Genomic DNA, 21756 nt, shown 5'->3' on the forward strand with positions numbered 1-21756 from the left:
GACGGAGGTCGCAGAGACGGAGGTCGCAGAGACGGAGGTCGCCGAGGCGGAGACGGAGGTCGCCGAGGCGGAGACGGAGGTCGCCGAGGCGGAGACGTCGCTCCTGGACGCGGCTCCGGAGGCGGACCAGCTGCTGGAGCAGTGCTGCGTCGGGGAGAGGGGCGTCCTGGGCGCTCCCCGGCCAGGCCGCGGATGCCGTCTGGCCCGAGGCCACCCTGGGCCCAGTCCCGAGAGCGGCCCTCTCGGCGGTCGCCCCGACGCCGAGGGCGACCTCCCGACCGGTCTCAGTGGTTGGCCGAACCTGGAAGGCCCGGAGGTTCAGATGGCGATTCCTGGCTTCCTCTCCCGCTCCTCTCCCATAGCATATTTCTTATCCTCTATACAGTTTATTTCCTCTACCAACTCAATTAATGCCATGGAAGTTGATCTGTCTGATCTAAACCCATACTGATTGTCCATTAATGTATTGTTTTTTTCAATGAATTTATCCAGTCTTGTAACAAAAAGTTTTTCAATTATTTTTGAGAACTGAGAAAGCAAGGATACAGTTGGTGAAAAGGTGTACTTTAGCCACTTTAATTTTTTCTGGAAATGTTCCTGTTTTGAATGATAAATTACATAAATGAGTTAGCGGATCCACAATTCCATGTATTTTCTTTACAAGAAACATATCAATATCATTCCAATCTTTTGACTTAACACAGGCTGGCTCACTGAATAAAACTGCCATCATGAACCCCACTTGTACTTGAACTTCATTCAGAGCGACTTGCTGATTTGAAAACCAGCGAAAACACCAGGATTTTAGCTGCTTTCACAAAGTGAGTCCTGAACAATTATGTGATGCGGATTATCCTATTGTGGGTCTTTTATAGATGATAAACATCTTAGCATGTATGCACAAATCCCTAATATATGTGCGCAGTTTTGATAAACACAGAGATTAAGAAAATCCCTTTAGAATAGACACTTCTAATAAAAAGTGAAAACACTTTATATTACGAAATTTAGAAGTTTTGAAATTTAGTTTAAATTGATGCTGCAGAGGTTCTTTAGGGACGAAGACGGTTTATGTTTTGGACAGGAGAAGTGTAAAGTTGTGAAGATTTTAATGTTATCCTCTATAAATTGATGTTTCATCCTAACAACTACAGTAAGTCTAAATCAACTAAATCTTTTTTCGAGGGAATTTAAACAATTTTGAAAAAAGAAAAGATTATTATTATTATTATGTCTGTGGAAGAACTCTGTTAAACTTGCATGCTTTAATCTTACTCTCATTAATGTTAGTGGCCCAGTCTTCACTCCACCAGTGTCAACAGGTAATCAGTCTTGTCTGTCTCCCCAAACTTTATCTCACTGGGTTCTTTGGATGATCGTGATATCAGCATCAACACTGAGACAGATCACATTGGTCCTGGGGTTCTCACGTTCAGTGCATCTCTGGTATCCTGGTATCCTGCAACACCTCCTTTGTCTTAGGCTGTTGCAGACAACAATAAATAGATAAATAAATCAATAAAAACAAACAAAAAACATGTTTTTGATTCACAATCCCATCCTAGATTCACTACTGGTACTTTGGAAAGCCAGTCCATCCAGCCACATTGTTGAGTTATGAACATAACACAAGGTGGCGCTGTTGTATAAACTACAGGCTTCCTCCACAAACCACAATCTGTGTTTGTAAACCCTCACAGGCTTTTTGTCATGAATGACTTTCCCGCAGTGATGTAAAGTCCTATGGACATAACACATGTATTTAACACAATGAGATTTACGCACTGGATTATCATCTTTTATTAAGCATCTGTCAGTAAATAATTATAATTACAGGTTCTGTGTGTCAAAATTTCATAGCGCTACATGCTTTGAAAAACAAGAAACCACAAACATTATATGCTACAAATTTTACCTGTACAAAATAAGAAACTTTACAAAACAAACATCTCTCCAGACACAATAAGGAGTTGAACAGAGTGACTATTTCCCTGAAGACAGATTCAGAATACTACCATATCAGTATATATTTGGCTTGAGTGTACTGTGTGAAACATTGGACTTGAAGAAAGTGGTTACTTGAAGATTTTCAAACAGGTGCTTTTGGAAATTGACTTTAAACAGATAAGTGACGTTGTTTGCTGACATTTGAATCACCACAACAGTAGGGGGACTCATTCTAAAAATTAAATAAAGTGCATCTCAGAGAATAAAAAGGAATTGTATAAAAAGCAATAAGGACAATGTTGACATTCATCCACCACAGAAAAGAGTTGTATATGTTTAAATAGACGATGGCTTCTTTAGAAGAAAGTCGGAGGGCCCTTTTTCCAAAGATTTATCTTTTGCTGAACGTTGTGTGATAAATGCTAATGAAACCTCATTCTTCACTGTGTTTCATAACCTCCCTTTTTCTATCTGTCTAGTCTTTTCTAACGCTTCTATCACCTTCAGCATAAAAAGTCATATGACCATTTATCAGTTTGACATTTTTATTCCTTTGCCGTGCAGCATCAAGAGCCTGGCTGCAAAACTTGCAAAGCTTCCTTTGCTCGCCTTTTATGACATATTACTTTGTTCAAAAGATTCTTCCTCAGAGCTGGATTATACATCTGACCAAAGACATCGCTGCAACAGAACCTTTCTTGGAGGTTACCCTTCACATGTCCAGCATTATATTTATAGAATCAGATAACTGGACACATCCTCAGAGGATTCCTCAACTCATCTTTGCAATGTCACTGTCAGCCAAAAAGGGGAAAAAAAGGAGAGAGAGCGAGAAAAAGAAACCATAGATCGGTCATTCAGAAATACATACCAACGCAGTGGCACCTGACCACAAGAAAAGATTAAAAACAAACAAAACAAACGAGAAAAAAAGAAAAAATATGTTTTGAATGACCAAAATATCTTTGCGTGCCCTGTGGGTTTTATTTTAGCAGAATTTGGACGTGAGGTTGAGGAGCAGAGTGCTGCAGACATCATCCAGGACGTCAATTCTAATCGAGCTGACGGTTCTGATGCAAAGCGCTCCTTGTCACACTTCACTTGTTTCTATCCCATTCACATTTCACACTCATTCCCTCAAGAAGTAGGTGGCTGAAGTCCTGGCGCACTTCACTGCAGTGGCAGTGCTCTATCTGTTTTTTTTGTGTTAAAAAAAACACATTTTTTATTGAGAACGACAAAGTGAAATAGAACAATGAAGTAGTTTTACTGAGAGGCCTACTTATCCAGTTTTCCTTTGACATCATTTCAGCAGCTTCACCACAATGTGGACACAAGTAAGCAGAGAACAAATGAGATGAACAGATGAATGAATGAAAGGTCTTTAAGGACCTGCATGCATTAAATGTGAGCCATCCAGCCATCTCAACCATCACCATGGAAACTGTGATCATTCACTCTGCTGAGCGCGAGTCTACACTTGTTTGTTTCCGTGGACAGGGACTTTTTCATGTAAATGTTTGTTTCATTTGAAGTGTAAAAGAATGATATTATTAAATAAAAAGGGCTGCAACATGAAGACCCAGTTCACTTGTGTTTGTCATCTGAACAGTTTGTTTAATTGTCATTTGGACTCAGGGCAGATTCAGCGTGCAAGATAGGCATGTGTTAAAAGCAAAGGCACAGAATGATTTAGCATATTATGCCAAATTAATGCAAATGGCCATCTATGGGAAATTAAGCCTTAAATTGAACTTAAATTAAAATATTGCCTTACATGCTGGCATGATATGTTGTAAAGTTAATGACTTATAAGTTAATAAAAGGGAGTATGAGAGCAGCAGATGATCAGACTGGGAGTTTGAAATCAATAGCATTGTACTTTCCTGTTGTTTCTGTGCACGAGTGGCAAACTGTACACAACTTTTTGGTGTCATATGTTTGGAGGAGATTTTGGAAGTAAATCACCAAGAACCACAGACTGTAATTAATTAGATTAGCTTTTGAAACACATGTTTATGTGATGTATCGGTTTGTTGTTTTTCATTTGTCGGCTTCTTCGTTTTCTTCGTCTTTTTTTTGTCTATAGATCCTCCAAGCTATTTTCAATATGTGGCTTAATGTATCCAGAACATAGGACAGGATTCACGAGGTGTTTACTAGGTCCAAGAATGAGGCAAACACTTTCTGTATTACACCATAGGATAATTATCTTTTATTTTACAACTAAGCCAAAATGCAAAAGAAGTATTTGAAAAAACATAGTAAACCATTTCAGCTTCTGTGGACATCAAGTAACTCATGTGATGCAAATAAAATGTGATGCTCATCAGCCGGTGTGACCACCTCTTTAAAGCAGATGTTTCAGAAAATGCTGTGCTGAAGAATTCAGGTATGTACTAACATTATGCAAAAGAAGAAAAGATAGATGGATAGATGGATAGATGGATGGATGGATGGATGGATGGATGGATGGATGGATGGATGGATGGATGGATGGATGGATGGATGGATGTATCCCACATGGGCTCCAAATATTTGGCCCATATAAGCTTCCCATTTTGGTTCATAATACTAAAACAATATGTGACACATGGCATTTGCCCATTTCAAGCCCATGCTGTGCCCAAAATACCCACTTTTAGTCCACATGGAGCCCACATAAATGCTGGTCCAGATATATGGCTTTGTTGGATGGATTGCCAGGAGAGTCTCTTATCTCAAAAAAAGAATATGTTGCATTTGAATAAAACACAAAACATCTGGAAAAATGTTCTTCGGACAGGTGAGTCTAAAGTGAATATATTTGGCTATTATCCAAAGTGCGACATTTGGTGAAAACACATCATATCAATACAAATCCGTCGTACCAGGTAATCATCACAGTGGTGGGCAGGGTGATGATTAGGACTCTTTTGTAACCGCAGGACCTGGACACCTTGTTGAATCCATGAAGTCCAGAACACATAAAAATATGTCAGAAACATTGAGGCCAAATGTTTGAAGGTTAAAGTATAGCCAGAATTGGGTTAGACAACATGAAAATGACCCCAAGCCCAGAAACAAATCTATGACTCGATGTCCAAAAAAGAAAAAGACCAAGGTGTTGCAATGGCCCATAGTCCAGCCTCCGCCCAGATGAAGTGACATAGCAGGACTTGATATAGCTCTGCATGAAACAAATATTGCAAAGTGTAACGAAATCAAGTATCTTTGTAAAGAAAAAAAAAATAGAATGAGGTAAATATCATTAGAAACAATGTATGAGAGCGATAATGTCATTCAGAAAATGGTTTCTTTCAGTTATTGCTGTTAAAGATTGTTCCACAAGCTGCTCAATCATAGCGGGTACGCTGTTCCTACACGTCTGCATTTTGGCTCAGCTTAACAACTTGGTTTAATATGTCACGTGAACAAATTTTGAGACCTGCTAAGAACCAGATTTTGTATTTTATTTTCTTTTTATTATGTTTCGATACATTGAAACCACAAGCGCCCTCTTTTTTATCACACGACTGTACATGTTAGTCTCAAGTGAGCAAGTATGGCTCTCTGGAATAGGCCAGATTCTGCTGTTTAGGAAAGGATGCTAAAACATTTTGAGATAAAACATGAAAACATATTAGAATCTGTATTAGTTGACAAATAACATAATTCTTTGGTTTTTCACATTGCACATAATACAGAGGGACAGGTGTTTACAGGTATCAAACACTACATATACAGTATCTACCAGAGAATACAAGAAATGAAGCTCCTTCAAAGTAATGCAGCACATAAAGTCGACTGAAATGCAAATCTATGAGGTTAGCATAAAGTATTTGTCTAAGTGATCCTTCTTTTAGAAAACAGCTTAAAAATATATAGTATTTTCTTATTGTACATTTATATTGTACAATTTATATGGATTTTTGTAGCAGGTTCTACTTTTGTAATTATAGATGTACAATATTCACACTTTTACACAACTGGAAGATCTGCAGGCAGAAATCCACGTGATTTTCACTGCTGCCTTTACAGGTGTAGTGAAACTCGAGAGCACTGTCAAGTAATGCAAAGTTTGTTTGTTTGTCGTTGACTTTGTTAAAAAAAAAAATTAAACTGCAGTAGATTTTGCTTGAAAATGAAATCTGATAACGTTAATCTCAAACACTTAGAAACAAACAAGAGAAGTACACTAACAAACCACATTTTCCATCTGTGTTGACGATGGAAATAATGATCTCTTTGATGTAGTCTTTGTTGCCAGCAGTTGGCCCCGGTGGGAACAAATGGTATAATGATGTATGAAACAACACAGTTTCTCTGTGTGTCGTCTGTCTGCATTCTGTGCAGTAAAAATGTCAACGTACCACAGAAACCAAACTCTTGAACTGAAACAGACTGAAACACTTGATTCTGCTAAAGGTCACACTAAAAAAGACCACAAATGCTGCATAACAACAAATAGACTACACGTTAAAGGATATAATTGCACAGACACTCACACGTACGTGCTGGTCTGTCGGCCTCAGGCTTTCTCTCTCTTCCTCTTTCAAACATAAAACATGGGAGACAAAATGAACTAAGGCCAGTTTTGAAGGAGGAAGTTAAAGCAAACATAATATCAACCCTTCTTTGCCTTTGTAGTATACACTGTATATAAATATACACTGTAGGGAATTAAAAAAAATGCAGGATTATGTTTCATACTGCAAAATTTGAAATATCTGCCCTGAATGTGCCTTGTTTCAATGCCATTTGTGGAATGCTACTAATCTGACAGTCTTTACTGCAGTGGCTCTAAAGTGATATCCAGAGATGTCATAAAAGTAGGTTGTTGCTTATAAAAAAAAACATACCATGCTTCTACAATTAGAGTGTGATAGTTAGATCATAGTCTGGGCTAAAACAAATATATAAATTGTACAAATTTTCAAACGGCATTCCTTTAATTCCATGTTGGTAGCTCACTGCTTCATTGATTTAATCGGAAGTCATTTGTTGGAAAAACTTTAAGAGCAGAGATGCTTCCCATCATCCAAAACTGTTTCGTGTTCACTGTAGAAGCATTGTGTATTATTTCCTCAAATAGTCCTCCAAATGTTCACAGTGTCTTTCATATTTTGTGGGAAGTTCATTGTGCTTGTTATTTGCTCAGCTCTTCTGTTTCCCTATCTCCTCATAGTAACTTTAGGAGTTGGAGGGACTATTTTCTCCCTGGAATGGCTGAAGTTCCTGAGATACGTGGTTTTCCTGCCCCTCCAACGGCAACATGCTGTTCCCCAGCTTCCGTTGGAGGCCCTCCATGTGGTTGAGACCCTGCTGAAAGCTAGTTTTCTCCAGGAGTCTTTGGGTTGCGATGGCGCCATCATGCAGGTGCTCTTCCTCATCTGTGTCAGCATCAATGAACTTATTGATTGATGCATCATGGAATGTGAAGAGGCCAGGGTGTAAATTGTCGGGGCTCTTGCTGGGGGTCCTGCTGCTGGCAGTGGTGTAGACTGAGGCTTCAGGGCTCTGCACCGACGAGCTGTCTGAGAGGACACCTGTCCCCGGCTCCTCAGCATCTCTGACTTTCGCCGACTGACTCCTGAGTGGGATTTTTAAGTGTGGGTCCTTGGGACTGTCAGAATATGAACTGAGCTTTGTATCTTCTCCTGCCGGGCGTCTAGTGGTGCCTTGTGAACCCTCTTGTTCATTTTCCGGTGTGGACTCCAGGCGGGGATTGGTGCTGACCTTCCCCACCATGGTGCTGCCGGTGCTGTGAGAAAAGCGGGAACTGTCAGGGAAATCAGTGGCACAGCTGATGAAGCTGTCAGCGCTGGACATACTCTTCATGTCCGTCACCACCTCCACCGTGCTTGAGGCAGCTTCAGCAGCTTCGGCAGCTTCGGCAGGGATACTTCCCATCTCAAATTCAGATCTCCGTCTGATTGGTTTGGCCTGCTGCCCCTTTTCCTTGGTGTTAGTGTTGGCTTGGTCCTGGGCATTGGTCATTTTGTTGTACATCTCCTCCAGTTTCTGTGCACTGAGATGCTGAGGGCTGCCGAAGGGCTTAGCCTGCTCCTGGTAGTTCGGGTCAAGGGTCTTTGCAGGGCTGCTGGGGTTGATCGGTGACCTATGTCTTGGGGTCCCTCTCTGCGGAGATACATGATTATCACGAATCCTCTCCTTCCTTTCATCAGTTTTATCCACCATTACATCCATGAGCTCCAAGTTGTGGCCAAAAGCATCTTTAATGTTCATAGAAACAATGCTACCATTTCTCTTAGCCCTCTCCAGGGCCTCGCGTCGTTTGATGGCCTTTTCCTGCCTCTTCTGCTCTTTATAGAACTCAGAAAAGTTATTCACAATAATGGGAATAGGCAAGGCAATCACCAGTACTCCTGCAATGCAGCACAACCCCCCAACTATCTTTCCCAACAGAGTTTTGGGGTAAATATCTCCATAGCCGACTGTGGTCATGGTAATGGTAGCCCACCAGAAGGAAGCTGGGATGCTTTTAAACTTGGTGTCCTCTTCATCCTTCTCAGCAAAGAACACTAGACTGGAGAATATCATGATGCCCATGGCGAGGAAGAGGATAAGCAGGCCGAGCTCATTGTAACTCCTCCTAAGGGTGAACCCCAGCGACTGAAGGCCGGTGGAGTGACGGGCCAGCTTCAGAATACGCAATATCCTCATGATCCGGAAAATCTGCACCACCCTGCGGACATTCTGGAATTGCAGCACGCTCTTGTTGGATTCTGTCAGGAAGATGGTGACATAGTAGGGCAGGATGGCCAGCAGGTCAATGACGTTTAGAGGACCCTTGAAAAATTTCCATTTGTCAGGGGAGGAAAGAAAGCGGAGCAGGTACTCCATTGTAAACCAGGCGATGCACACGGCTTCCACATGCGCCAGTTGTGGGTTGTCGGAGGCTTGACCAAACTCATCTGTGTCCTGCAGCTCTGGAAGCGTGTTCAGAGACAAGGCAATGGTGGACAACACAATGAAGAGGATGGAGATAATGGCCAGGATCTAGAAGACAAGATGAAAAATAAAGAACATCATCAGGGGTGGTAGCGCTCTATACCCATCTTATACTTCTCTGCAGTGTAGTTACTATATTGGATAATTAACCATGATCTTATGTGTTTGTGTGAGGGCACACCTACTTTCTTTAGAAGCTAAAGTTACACTTCAGAACTTTGATTTGTTCGAAAGCTAATTAGTCACAATTATACTGACACAAAAAGCTAAAATTTGCTGTCTTTCAATATTGTGGACCACAGATGAAGCTAAATAATTGTCAGATAAGGAGAACATGAATGTCCATGTTCCGGGTGGTTTACGTTGAATTGAATTGAGTTTATTTACAAATAATTAAAAAACACAAGTACAGATAATAATGGAGGTTTGTAAAATGGGACTCCCCAGAAGCTACTGTAGCTTATGAATAGGGGCCCAGTCACACACAGCAGAACGACTATAAATTACACATATAATACATATACATACAGTATAATAACCTTATATCCCTATAACCTAAATAAGAAAAAAAAAAAAAAAAAAAATCTCCTAGATACAAATATATTCTTATAAAAATAATACATCAGGTATTAGTACATAAAAAATTTAACAAGAAACATAATTTAATAATAATTTTTGTTTTAATCCTTTTTTTTTAATTTGAGAGAGATCCAGACTCTTTTATAGCACTACCAAGCTCATTCCAAATTTTTGGACCTTTGCAGGTTACACTAAAACTTGTACATTTTAGTTTCCTTTTCTTTCCCTTTAAGAGTTGTTTTCCCCTTGTGGTGTGTTCATGAGTGGGAACAGAAATGGGGATGAGATGACCGAGTCTATCATTGAGTCTAAAAACTACAGTATACATTACACAGGCATTGTGGAAAATGTTAGTGCTGTTCCAGGTCTATGAAATATTATGAAAGTCATGACGTCCCACAAAGTGAAATAATGCTTTAACAGTGTCAGAAGAAGGTCAAGCCTTTTTGTGAAAATCCATTTCAAAGTGACAAAATGTTGCAGCTCCATCAGTAACTTAAATAGAATTTCAGAAATGCTGAAAATACACCTTACATGTTATAAGAAGTTGCAACCCATTTAATTATCTGATTTTCAGGAGGAAAAAGGGTAATGTGATCTCTGGGGCAGCAGATTCTTTTTCTTTAAGCTTCTTGAATGATCCTGAACACGTTCTTCACTAGCTCCTATCTTTCCTTCTTTCTGTCTTTACTGTCAGTTATAATCCCTCCAAGCCCACAGAGCTACGAGAAACCCACAACTGTTTTTCACAAAGCACACCATGCACTGCCAGTGAACCTGGCTCAAAGACTGAGGAAGACCTCTGGAGCATTTAACGACCTGCTAATGATATAATCTGCTGAGTACAACAGGGCCTGGTCATAGTGCTGAGGATTAGAGAGGCTGCCCACAGTTGTGGTTGTGTGGCTGTGCCACACCTATTATTCCTGTCCCACAGTCAGTGTAAAATCCAACACAAGGTCACTACGGAGGCTGTGTTCTAAGCGACCGAAGAGTGGGATTATTTCCTGGCACCACTCAGCCTCCATAAGCTTTAATTGGCGTTGACAAGTGCATGTTTGTACACCTACATTGGCCTTTGAAGAGACAAGCAGTAAAAGAAATACAGCTGTGAGGAAGCTAAGACAGGCCTTGGGGAAACTAGATTAAAAGCAGGCCAACTTCAGAAGAGACGTAGTTCACATTTGCAAATAAAATAAGGGACAAACAATTGTTAATGTATCAGAGCCTTTCCAGGAATAGTCCACCACCTGGTCTAAATTTAAAACAGCACAGAATGATGGATGAAAATATGACCCATACAATTTATCTTGGTAATATCTCCCCCACAATCAATGTTACTGATAAATACTTGATTAAAATAATGTTGGTAGCCAGTAAAAAAGCTATTACGAGGAGATGGCTATTAAAAGAGCCCCCATTGAAAGAGGAGTGGATTACAATTGTGAAAGAAATATATGACATGGAAAGACTGACTTTTTCCTTGAACTTGTGCATGGATAAAATCTCTACATACTGGAGGAAATGGACAGCTCATTTGGAATATGGTTCCTCACCATAGCAGGACACAGTTAGCATTTATTTATGTGATTAATTGTGTTTTGTTGTCTTGGCTTTGAGTACTTTATGCTCTATAATATGAATGATACAGTAGATTGTGGACAAACAAAGATAAAAAGACAATTGTCTTTGAGACCTGGACCTAGCTCTACCTCTTACAATGTACACATTATATTGATCCACTTTCCCCCTGTGCTTTTTATTATCCCATCTGCGGCGTTTGTTAATGTCCTTTTCTTTTTTTTCCCCTTTTTTCCATATATATTGTAAAATTTCTTAAAAATAAAGTAAAAAAAAAAAAGAAAATATGATCCATGAGAAGTAGATTTCTTCCTCCCGAATAATCACGGTTAAGAGAATAAAACATTGCGTCTCCATGAAACACTGAGTTCAACCCTTCACAATAAAAGAGGAATGATTGCAACACCACTTTCAGCACTTTCTTTTTTTTTAATCAGCAATATGAGGGTCATCAGAAAGCCACAGGTCTGAAGTTACAGGAGAATAAAACAGGGTAGCAGGTGCACTGATAGAAATAAACAACATCCGGGCCACGGTTATAAGCTGCACTGTCCAGTGGAAAATGCTCTCATCAGATCATGGCTTATCTAGCTCACCAGTGTCTCGGCTAGTTAATGAATCACGTTGAATACGCCATACAACACCTAAACTAGGCTGAGGTGTTTTGTGTAAAGGAAACACCTGAAGGGTTATCAGATCTATTAAATTCTCACCCTTAACCCTTTTCCACTCCTACCACCGTCGTAAGCCATTTTAGATCCGCCAGAGAGGAGATTACAGGGAACTGATCTCACTAAAGAGATACACTCAGGGGAAAAGAAAAGTCCACCGAGGACACCCGGTGCAGTGACGAATCTGTGACGGAGGGAATTCCAGCTGAGCTTTGCAGCAGAGTTTTTTTTATTTTATTTCTTTTAGTCTTAAATGGATCGATGAAGATGAGTTTTTAGAGCTTTTAGATTAACATTTAAAATACAACCAAAAATGTTTCATAGAGGTGGCCAGATGGGGCCACTTAAATTCTTGGAGTGGACACCAAAACTAAAAGCCATCATTACAGGATTGTATTATACTGTTGTAATACTGTATACAGGCTCAGAAATACTTTTTTTTCTTAACTTTCTAACTTGTCTGCATATATATTAATGGTTAATGCATTTTTAATATATAATACATTTATTTTATTAATATATTTATATATATATATATTATTACATATTTTTTTGTATATATATATATATATATATATATATATATATATATATATATATATATATATATATATATATATATATATATATTTTTTTTTTTTTTTATTATTAGGCTCAGAAATACTTAAAGAAACGCCTACTGATATGCATTTTGCCCAAATGATTTGAAACGCATAACTGACGATAGAATCTATGTGACCGGCAAGTGTTTTTTTTTTTTTTTTTAAACAATTCTCACTGTCTTAGTGTATTTATTGTGTTGCAGGGGCATAAAGACACAGATAAACTTTAAGAGGGCTATGTTTTGTCTGACGTTTCCTCATTAACTCTTAATGACAACCACTGGGATCACAAGGGCAGCTTGTCCATATTTCTTGTTTGCATAAACTGAAGATAAATCTGATCAAGACTGATGCTGCCTCTGCAGAAATGTGGCACGCACTCACCTCTCACAAGCGTAAACTCACATACAGAATACACAGTATGTGTATACCCTTGTAATTGGCTCCAAACATCCCTTTGTTTTTAGGTCCACAGAGGAAGAAAACTGAATATTTAATATCCTCCCGAAAGGCAAGCTATCTTGTCCTGGAAAAGGTGGGTGTAAGTAGATTCTCACTGAGCCATAATGCACGGCAGAGCCTTGCAGAGCCTGGTTTTTACACACCTTTCATCACAAAGTTAGTCTGCACATGTGATCAACAGGGGGCTACTTCCGCTTCTCCTTTTAGAGATGATGTGGATGTGCAAATCAATAAATGATAACTAGGGTGTTGCATCACAAATTAGTCAAATATGAATCTCTTTTGACCAAATTAGTCAAATATGAATCTCCTTTGACCCCAAGTTAATGTAACTTTAAAGCAGTAAAAAAGTAAACATGCAGTCTGGTATTTTGTGTGTGTGCGCGTGTGTCTGCATAAATATCAATGGTTAGTGAAGCAAATGGCAAAAACCTTTTTGCCAACATATATGCATTTTAATCTTGCATAAGTTGTATTTTATAAATTTTAATCACATAAAAAGGAAAAAGAAAAAAAAAGATTTTTTCTGAACTTCACATCCCTGTACACTAGATGTCATATCCATATCCTCTGTATGGGGGGGGGTTTCTTTGTGCCTCATGTACCTCAGTGATAAATGCATTACAGTTCGTGGTGTCAAACAGCCGTCTGATTTCTCTTTAGGTAATTACCACTTACTATAGCCATTCTTATGTTATAGATAATAGTCCATGTTTTTTTGTTAATTGTACCAATAGACTGCCTTGGCTGGCTCTGATGGGCCTGAGGTCAGGGCTGAAGGCGGCTCGCTCGGCTGGAGAGTTTTCTGCGGCTGCTTGGCCTGGCTGAGCTGCTTCACTGGCAGAAGCTGCAGCCGGGGTTAAGGCCAGAGCTCCCGCTAGAGCCAGCAGTCCTCATTTCAGCTCCAGGAGTCCTCGTTGCTCATTACTCATTGTTTTCAAATGTTGATAGCAAAACCACATCTGAAACGATGATGGTGGATGGATTCAGTCAGAATAAATGTAAACTAATGTTAAGTAGCATCAAAGGTTAGTACAACGTAAGCTGAGCTAAAATAGCTGGTGTGTGGTAACTGAGGTCACCAACAGTCTTCAGAAACTACTGAGTGACATCACAGACAAATGTTTTAGACATTACATTGTGACAGAGCTAGAGGTGGACAGGGAGGCTCCTCTGAGAGCCAGTGAATCATCAGGTTGAGTGGGATGCAGGTTTATGTTAGGTACCACGTTTGTGCTCAATTTCCAGGTGTTTAATACAAAGCTCTTTGTAGCCTTTGACCATATTTCTCAATAGTATGTTTTTATCAGACTCATCTTATCGTGTGCCATTTCATTATTCAGTTCTGCTGCTTGACATTCCACTGTCATTGAATGTGATATAATGGTGCCGATTTTTTTTTTATGAGTCTCTGATCCAAGATAAGACACACAGAAGAAGGAGAGGCATCAAGAAGAGAAGAGACAGATAAAGACTAGAGCTCTATGCCAAAACACACGAGTCACAACATGATTTAGATAAAAAAAAAAAGAAAATATGAGGAGAAGAATGGCAGTTTGGTAATTTGAGAAATCTTCATGTCTTGCATTTACGGGTTTTCCCTTGTGTCATGATGTGTGAAATGTTGATTCAACTCCTACTCGATTACATCCTAACTAGATTTGCCATTTTGACCCCATCAGTTGGATCGATTGGCAGATTATCTCACACAGTGACACATTTTTTCATTTTAGTGTGGAAATATTGAACGCACAATGGCATCTCTCTTTTTATTTTGAAGTTCTTGATCTGTGACTTGCTAATGAATATTTTCTGGGCATGTGAGCTGACAGCTGAGCCTCCAAGCGCAGACACTGTGGAGGTTTTGCTGATACTCCCTGTGCAGGATACCGAGTCATTGTTTTTGTTTTTCATTAGAGGGTTCAATGGAAAGGATAGATGAAATTACACTTCCAGTAAACAACGGCGAGTATCCTCTCCTCACCGAGGGGAATGATAAAAGCTTGTTGCTGCTACGGGGTTTCAGTCACCTCCTTGGAAAGTTCCACATAATGAGTCGAGTAGCTGTGAAACAATACTCACTAGTCAATCTGTAATTATTACTTATCACATCTACTTTTTATTCATGTGTTGTTTCAATTTCTGTTGTACCCGACATGACGCTGCGAAGTCGCAGATCTTTTCAAACTGGTTACAAATATAAACCTTTCTTTTCTTTTCTTCTTTTAAAAAAAGAATGAATACATTTTTTTAAATTAAAAAATGAATTATAAAAAACAAACAAACATAGACTGAGTGATTTCCTAAAGCAGCTGGGCATGTACAGTAGTCAGGTTTTCATTGTAGAGAATAACTATGCCATGAAGCGCAACTAAATGGCTCACTGATGTGTTCTTACACAACAGGACAGCAGAGCAATAAGCTGGATCAAGCCTTAGTGAAATAATAATACTTGCTAATAGGATCAATTCACTGCTGGTTTTGGTGTTTCTTCCCTGTCATCAGGAGAAATGAGTAAAATGACCCCTGGATAATTCAAGTCTGTCTGTATCAGTTTTATACGAGAGCATAAACGTTTAAATGGGAATTATTGAAATGCTTCTTGCATCACTTTCTTGAATTTCTTTCAAAGTTCAGTCTGACACTTTTAATAGCGTATGTGTTCGGTTCAGCATCAGGCTGCAGAGTTGGGAGGTCTTTAACCTATTATCTGTACACACAAAAATAAAACAACAAAAAGCAGAGTGATGAAACTAACTTCATTGAATTCTTGCTTCCTGGTGCCAAGAAATCTGATTAAGTCTGTTCAAAAGAAGTTAACTAAAAATTCTCCAGGATTCTTCAACCTGAACATGTTAATTGACATGAAAAGCTGGATTTAATGAATGTTAGCAGATGGGTGTTGACTCCCAGGGGGGCTCAGATGGGGAATGTGGCAAATTATAATTAGTCAATTATTTTATTTAACTACAGCTTTGCCCTACTTTTGCTTCACTGGAGCACCTTTTTAAAAATTGTGACATTTTCACTTGGCAGTATCTCAGAAGGAAGCATTTTACTTTTATTTGACCACATTTTTTAGAAGGTTTTTGATACTACATATTTTAAAAATGATGGTCTTATCTGCAGAAGACCAAAACTGACATAATTAAAAATAAAAGCAGAAATATATATCTATTTTTTCCTTTTCCTTGTACATGCATTTGTTGTTTTTACATGTCCGTGTTATCCCTATTTACTTTTCCTTATGCATTTTTAGTACAAAGGGCTTTTTACTTTCCCTTATGAAAAAATCTCACATCTTCAGTTACTTTGGGGGGAAATAAAAGTACTGTCAATACTTATTTATGCTTAAGCACTATTTGCGTGTTATGGCAAGGAAAAGGAACAATAACTGATTGAATGAGCCATTCACAGTTTCACTGTACCGCTTTTAAGTAAAAAGGGCTTTTTACTTTTGCTTATGCATTTTAAGTAAAAAGGGCTTTTTACTATTGATCAATAAACATTTTGGCCCGACCCTGCTCCTTACTGTTTATTGAGCAGTTTTTTCAAATGTAAAATTATATTACACCTATGGCTGACGACTCAGCCAGTTAAGCCACAATCTTTCCCCCATATGGCTGATACATAATCGACAGATTGTAATCACAGCGTGACTTTCCCCACCTGTTTCTGAATCAGACAGAAAATTAAAACTAACAAATTGACAAGACTCCCAGATAGATATAGTCAGCTCATTTCCCATTTCTCATCTTACATGGCAAACAAAAAGCCCATATGAAGTACGTGCCTATCCAGTACTGTGGACTGCAGAGAGGACGGTGGATTACTGAGTCTCCTCACCGGAGGTGTCCTTTCAGAAGTGTGAAGGTGGTGCTAAAATGACGAGGTACATGGGCACAGCGCACTTGGCAAGTGCAAACTTATGTATGCTTTTTGGCAGAGTTTATCATCTGAATCCTGTTCGTACAAAGTTGTAGTTCACGAGAAATATTCAAAAACATTTTACTCAGTCTCCCACTAGAATGTGCACATTGGCCAACAGTGAGTGATGTTGCACTTTCATCATAAAATCTAAAAATGTTTCAGGGGTTCAGAGCGTCATTTTTAAACCAACTTGAGTACATCATTCAGAAAAAAACCCAATTCACTAGACATTTAAAACAGTTACTTATCTTCCCATGGGTGGATGTCCTTGCTGGTTCACCCCAAGGTCAAACTCAAAATAACTTTATCCACTCAATGTTCCACTTCTCAACTGCACAAAACCTTGTTTGAAGACTGACAAACACCAGTATAGGTTACAAAAGGATAAAAATAACTAAATGTTAATTAAAACAAAATTTTGATGTAACGTATTAAGACCAATTTTTTACTTTCATCAAGAATTTCCACATCCTTTGTTAAAGGCGAGAATGTATTTTAATTCTGTCTCTTTTTTTCTATTTACATTTTTTCATTTATCTGTATACCTTCCACAATCTTCGCAATGGTAACCAACAGTCTTTTTCTTGTTTCTGGGCCTGAAAATATGAAGACAACTTTTTAAAATCTGCCCAATAAGACGTTGTGACGCAACGTAAGAAATCTTTCATACCATGATTTTATGTTCACTTTTTAATATTTCATCATAGTCTGCTGAAACAGGTATGCCTTACAAATAACCTTATAAATCTGCTGAGGTAACCCTCAGTGAACTCACACACACTCATACACACACACCCTTTCAGTCTGTGTTGCTGAGCTCCACTAATGGAGTAAGTATGGGCTCCCCTGAGATGTTTGCTCCTGACAGACTGGATGCTTTTGTGTGGGCCTGAAATCCAGCGCAGCGGCGAGACTCATGGCTCACAGCACATCCACATCTCCACTCAGCAAGGGCGCATCACAGCCAGCTGAAAATGACACGTACTCAAAATCTGGCTCAGTTCTTGATACTTATTTTCTGCAGGCTGGAGCACCAGCTGTCTCTTGTTGCCATGGTCTTTGCTCACTCTGAAACTGGCAACAGCACTGGCAGGAGAGTGAAGAAATAAATAAATAAAAGAGAAGAAAAGAACATTGTGCATCATGCTGGTACACCCAGCTCTGTGTAGTACACAACAAGATCAATGTTGTCTATTTTTAAATCTTTTATGAAGGTTGGGCTGATGTTAATTACATAAGACGATAAGAGAAAGACGAGAAAGTTACCTGGGTTTGCTGTAATTAATATGTCTGCCAGGTTAAATTGAGCTTAATGGTAATTAGAGAAGGTAATCGACGTCAGGAGGACAATGATGCCGAGAAGAGAAGCTGACACAACGATGCTACAAGCCAGGTGTGGCCTGTAACTATATTTCATGTATGTGAGCTTCAGGCCCCGGGGGCCTGGACTTATACAGAATATTTCCTAGGTTCTCACTCCATCTATGGAAAACTGTAATGTTAACTCAAAAAAATTAAATAAAGCAGTTTAGCTTTATTAAATATAAACCTGTGAAAACAAAAACTTTAACTCTTAATTAACTGTAAACATCTTAATGTCAGATATCTTTACACAGTTCTGTTGAAGAGAAACACATGTATCTGTCTTCAGCTCTGTTACAGTAGTTCACATTTGGAGTGGATCAAAAATATTTCATCAAAGTTGTCCTGAGAGAAAAATGGATGTTGTTCAAAATTCTTGCATAACACATGTGTTTTTGATCCACTTATGATGTTGACTACTCAGTAGTGAACATTTTAAGTAGTCACTACTGTATTCACTGGCTGGAGATCTTCATGGCTGTGGGGGAGATCCCATCACCTGGTTCCCTGTCAGAGCAGCGGTGTCACTGACAGCTGATTAGCGGTCACTAATTTTGCCGTCTCAGGTGACCTGTATCTCGGCGGTGCGTCCACCCCGGTCAGGGTTTATCACAAAGACCAGATGTCGATGGGTTCCTGTGGCACGATTGGGTGTCAGCATTGAGTGGAGAGAGTTACCTGGGCTACTTAATGTGGACACCACCTGAAACAGGAGAAGCTGTCCACAGCAGCGATGGATTGTCAGGTCTATACTTCAGTTTCAGCGCTGGGCGTTCAATCATATTGAAGAGAGGGAATTATGATGCTGAGTAGGGTCAAATGAAAAGTTTGACCCTGCAGTGTATATTGCAGAGGATCGGTTCTGCAATATACACTACAAAAATAGCCCATTTAAAAATAAGCCAAATATTCCTGAATCTAGTCAAAATTGTCTTATTTTAAGCAAAATATCCGCAAGTGGGTTAAAAAAATGTCTTGGCTAGAAATCATAAAAGGAACAAAATATTCTAAAATAGTCTTCCATTTTCTTGAAAAAAGACTGCTCTGTTAGAATTTAATTTTTGCAGTTTAAGAATTGTAGTTAGATCTCAACATCTGTAAATTAAACTGTATGAAGCACTGAGATCATTCAGAATAAAGTTAAAAAATACACTAAATCCCCGTAGTTCTTGCTACAAACTATCTTGAAGAAATATACCTTAAAACTCTAGTTAAGTTCATAAATCGTTACTGTAAATATTTTTGTCATAGCGAAAACTAAGGTGAGAAACCTTATAACTTGTAAACCCTTTAAAGCCAAAATGTATGTATAGATTATAGACAGTTACAAATTACAATCATTTTAAATTTGTGAAGAAAAAAACCAACAATAACAAAACAAACAAACAAACCAACAAAAAACTACGGTAAACATGACAATCAGTTAAGATTATTTCTTCTGGTAAAAAATTATTTGTTGTTAATATTTTATTAATTTGAAAAATACGACTAGCAGCAAAGCAGCAACAAGTCTGCTGTGCACTACTTTTAAATGTACTCAAGACTTTAAACGTCAGCTGTTTGACTTGTATAACTCCAGCATGTAAAAGTGTCTGAAATAAAACAATAATTAGTCACTAATTGAGGTTTGGAGTTTCAGCCCTGATTGGTGACATTTTAAATCTTCAGACAAAAAGTTCAGTAAGTCATTTGGAGGATGAAGTGGTGTTACAGAGAAATGGACAAATTATCTAAAATATTTAATATTTAGAGTTATCCTCAATACGTAACCCTGACAGCCACACAGATCTCTTAAAATTGGTTGAAAATTAAGTGAAGAGACTATCCTCGACTATAGACATACAACTTAAAAAAGACATTTGTAATGCTGTACACGTCAGCAAATAAAAATAAATTAATGAATAAAATAATCTGATGCTTAACAGGTCTTAAATCATGATAAATACAACCTCAGGTGAACAATCATGCATCATATTTATGCTCTGACATTATGGATTAAACAAACATGAAGCCAAAGAAAATACAGAAGCTGCATGTAAAACCGTTAAGTATGCCTGTTAATATCATCGCAATAAATATAAGCGATCATTTTCCAAATTCTCCTCTGCTGCATCGCTTCAGTGCATTGAGGTTTTTGTGCATCTTCATGGGCAACTCTCTGAAGGTCCTGACACATTGTGTCTCTGAGGCAACTTTGTATCTTTATTCTTTTCTTTTTCAGCCGTCATGTTGCACATTTGTTCATGCTGTCCTGTTGCACGATCCAGTTTCCCCCCAGATTTAGCTTCTGGCCTCCCTCTATAATGCTTTAGCAAACAAAGGAGTTTGTGGTCGTTTGAATGACTGCAAGCTGCCCAGGTCCTGTTACTGCAAAACAAGGCCCAAATAATACCCTTCCACCACTATGTTTGACAGTTGTTATGTAGTATTTCTATTAACTTTTTAATTATGTTCTGATTTGTAACATTTTGAATTAAGAGGGTGTGTTTTTTTCACATGACTGTGCATGTGTAGGAGTTGCTCAGTATCAGAGTGTACATTTACATTTACAGTACAACTTCAATATACTCTATTTTGATACATACTTTGTTTTATAGTAATTACATTAATTAGCTATACATGCTCAAGTTGAACTGCTTCTGAACCACGCTCCTACTGAAAAGTGTGAGCTAGTCCTCAGGGACAGCAGATGTTGGACCAAAACCATGTGAGGCGCAGAAGGTGGAGTTCAAATTAGTTTTCAGGTTTTAAGAAGCACACGTACTTTCAAAGCATATCCTAAAAAAACAGAGAAAAAGACAGCTGTTTTCTTGATTCTTGAATTCTCTCTTCCAGTAGGCTTATGCTGTTGTCCGGATAGTCATTCATGACTGAGAATCTTTTATCATTTATACTATTATTCTAATTCTTTTTGCAGCAAAATGAAGGGATCAACTCCCAGAAACCCAACCTTCCCACAACAATTTCCAGCTGCCTATCAGACAACTTCTTCTCACCTGCTTGATCATTTTTCTTTTTCTAAAAGATGAGTATGAATATTTCCTAAAATGCACATTATTCCTTTAATATTGGACCCAATTACCATCACTGTCATTGTTCATTTCATTAACTATTATTGAAAAGATAAAGGTGATAATCTGGATAGATGCTTTGCTGCAACTTCAAAAAAATGTTCTCTGCAGCAGAGGAACAAGGTCTCACCTTTCTGTATGTACCTGTGAAACTACAAATACATCAATGCTAAAATTATCTCCACTGTTCCCATCGTGCAACTCCCACCTTTCAGTGTAACCATGATGACAAATTCACAAAGCTGCAATTATGGAAAATGCGATCATTTTTCAAATTCTCGCTTGTCAGGATCTGTTACCGTTTGTTTTTGACTGTTTCCTTTTTTTATCTTAGTGCATGTTTTTATCAAGTCTTTAAATGTTTCTGTTTAATCGACAGATGCCAAGCAAACATCTGGTTATACAGGCAGATGGTCCATGAGCTCTGCTCAATTCATCACAATCATATAGAAATCTGTGTTCTGTCAAACAGAACAAAGGGACAGAAAATGCCCAGAATTATGTTTTAAACATTTTCCAGGATCTATTATGGAGAAAATAACCTACTCACACGGCCGAGTAAAAGTTGGGGTGATATGGAAAACGGATAAAAAAAAG

The 21756-nt window shown here is 38.6% G+C and overlaps 1 protein-coding gene across 1 annotated transcript in view; it reads right to left on the reverse strand.

The window, feature by feature from the left end:
- Positions 1-1836: 1836 nt before the first annotated feature.
- The window catches only part of LOC133448507 (potassium voltage-gated channel subfamily B member 1-like), a 40479-nt gene continuing 20559 nt past the window's right edge, over positions 1837-21756 (reverse strand). The window contains exon 3 of the mRNA XM_061727100.1: positions 1837-8949. Within this exon, the coding sequence (XP_061583084.1) occupies positions 7120-8949 (1830 nt within the window). The 3' untranslated portion in view covers positions 1837-7119. The remainder of the gene's footprint in view (positions 8950-21756) is intronic.

The sequence above is a fragment of the Cololabis saira genome, chromosome 8, assembly GCF_033807715.1.
Source record: "Cololabis saira isolate AMF1-May2022 chromosome 8, fColSai1.1, whole genome shotgun sequence".
NCBI lineage: Eukaryota > Metazoa > Chordata > Actinopteri > Beloniformes > Belonidae > Cololabis > Cololabis saira.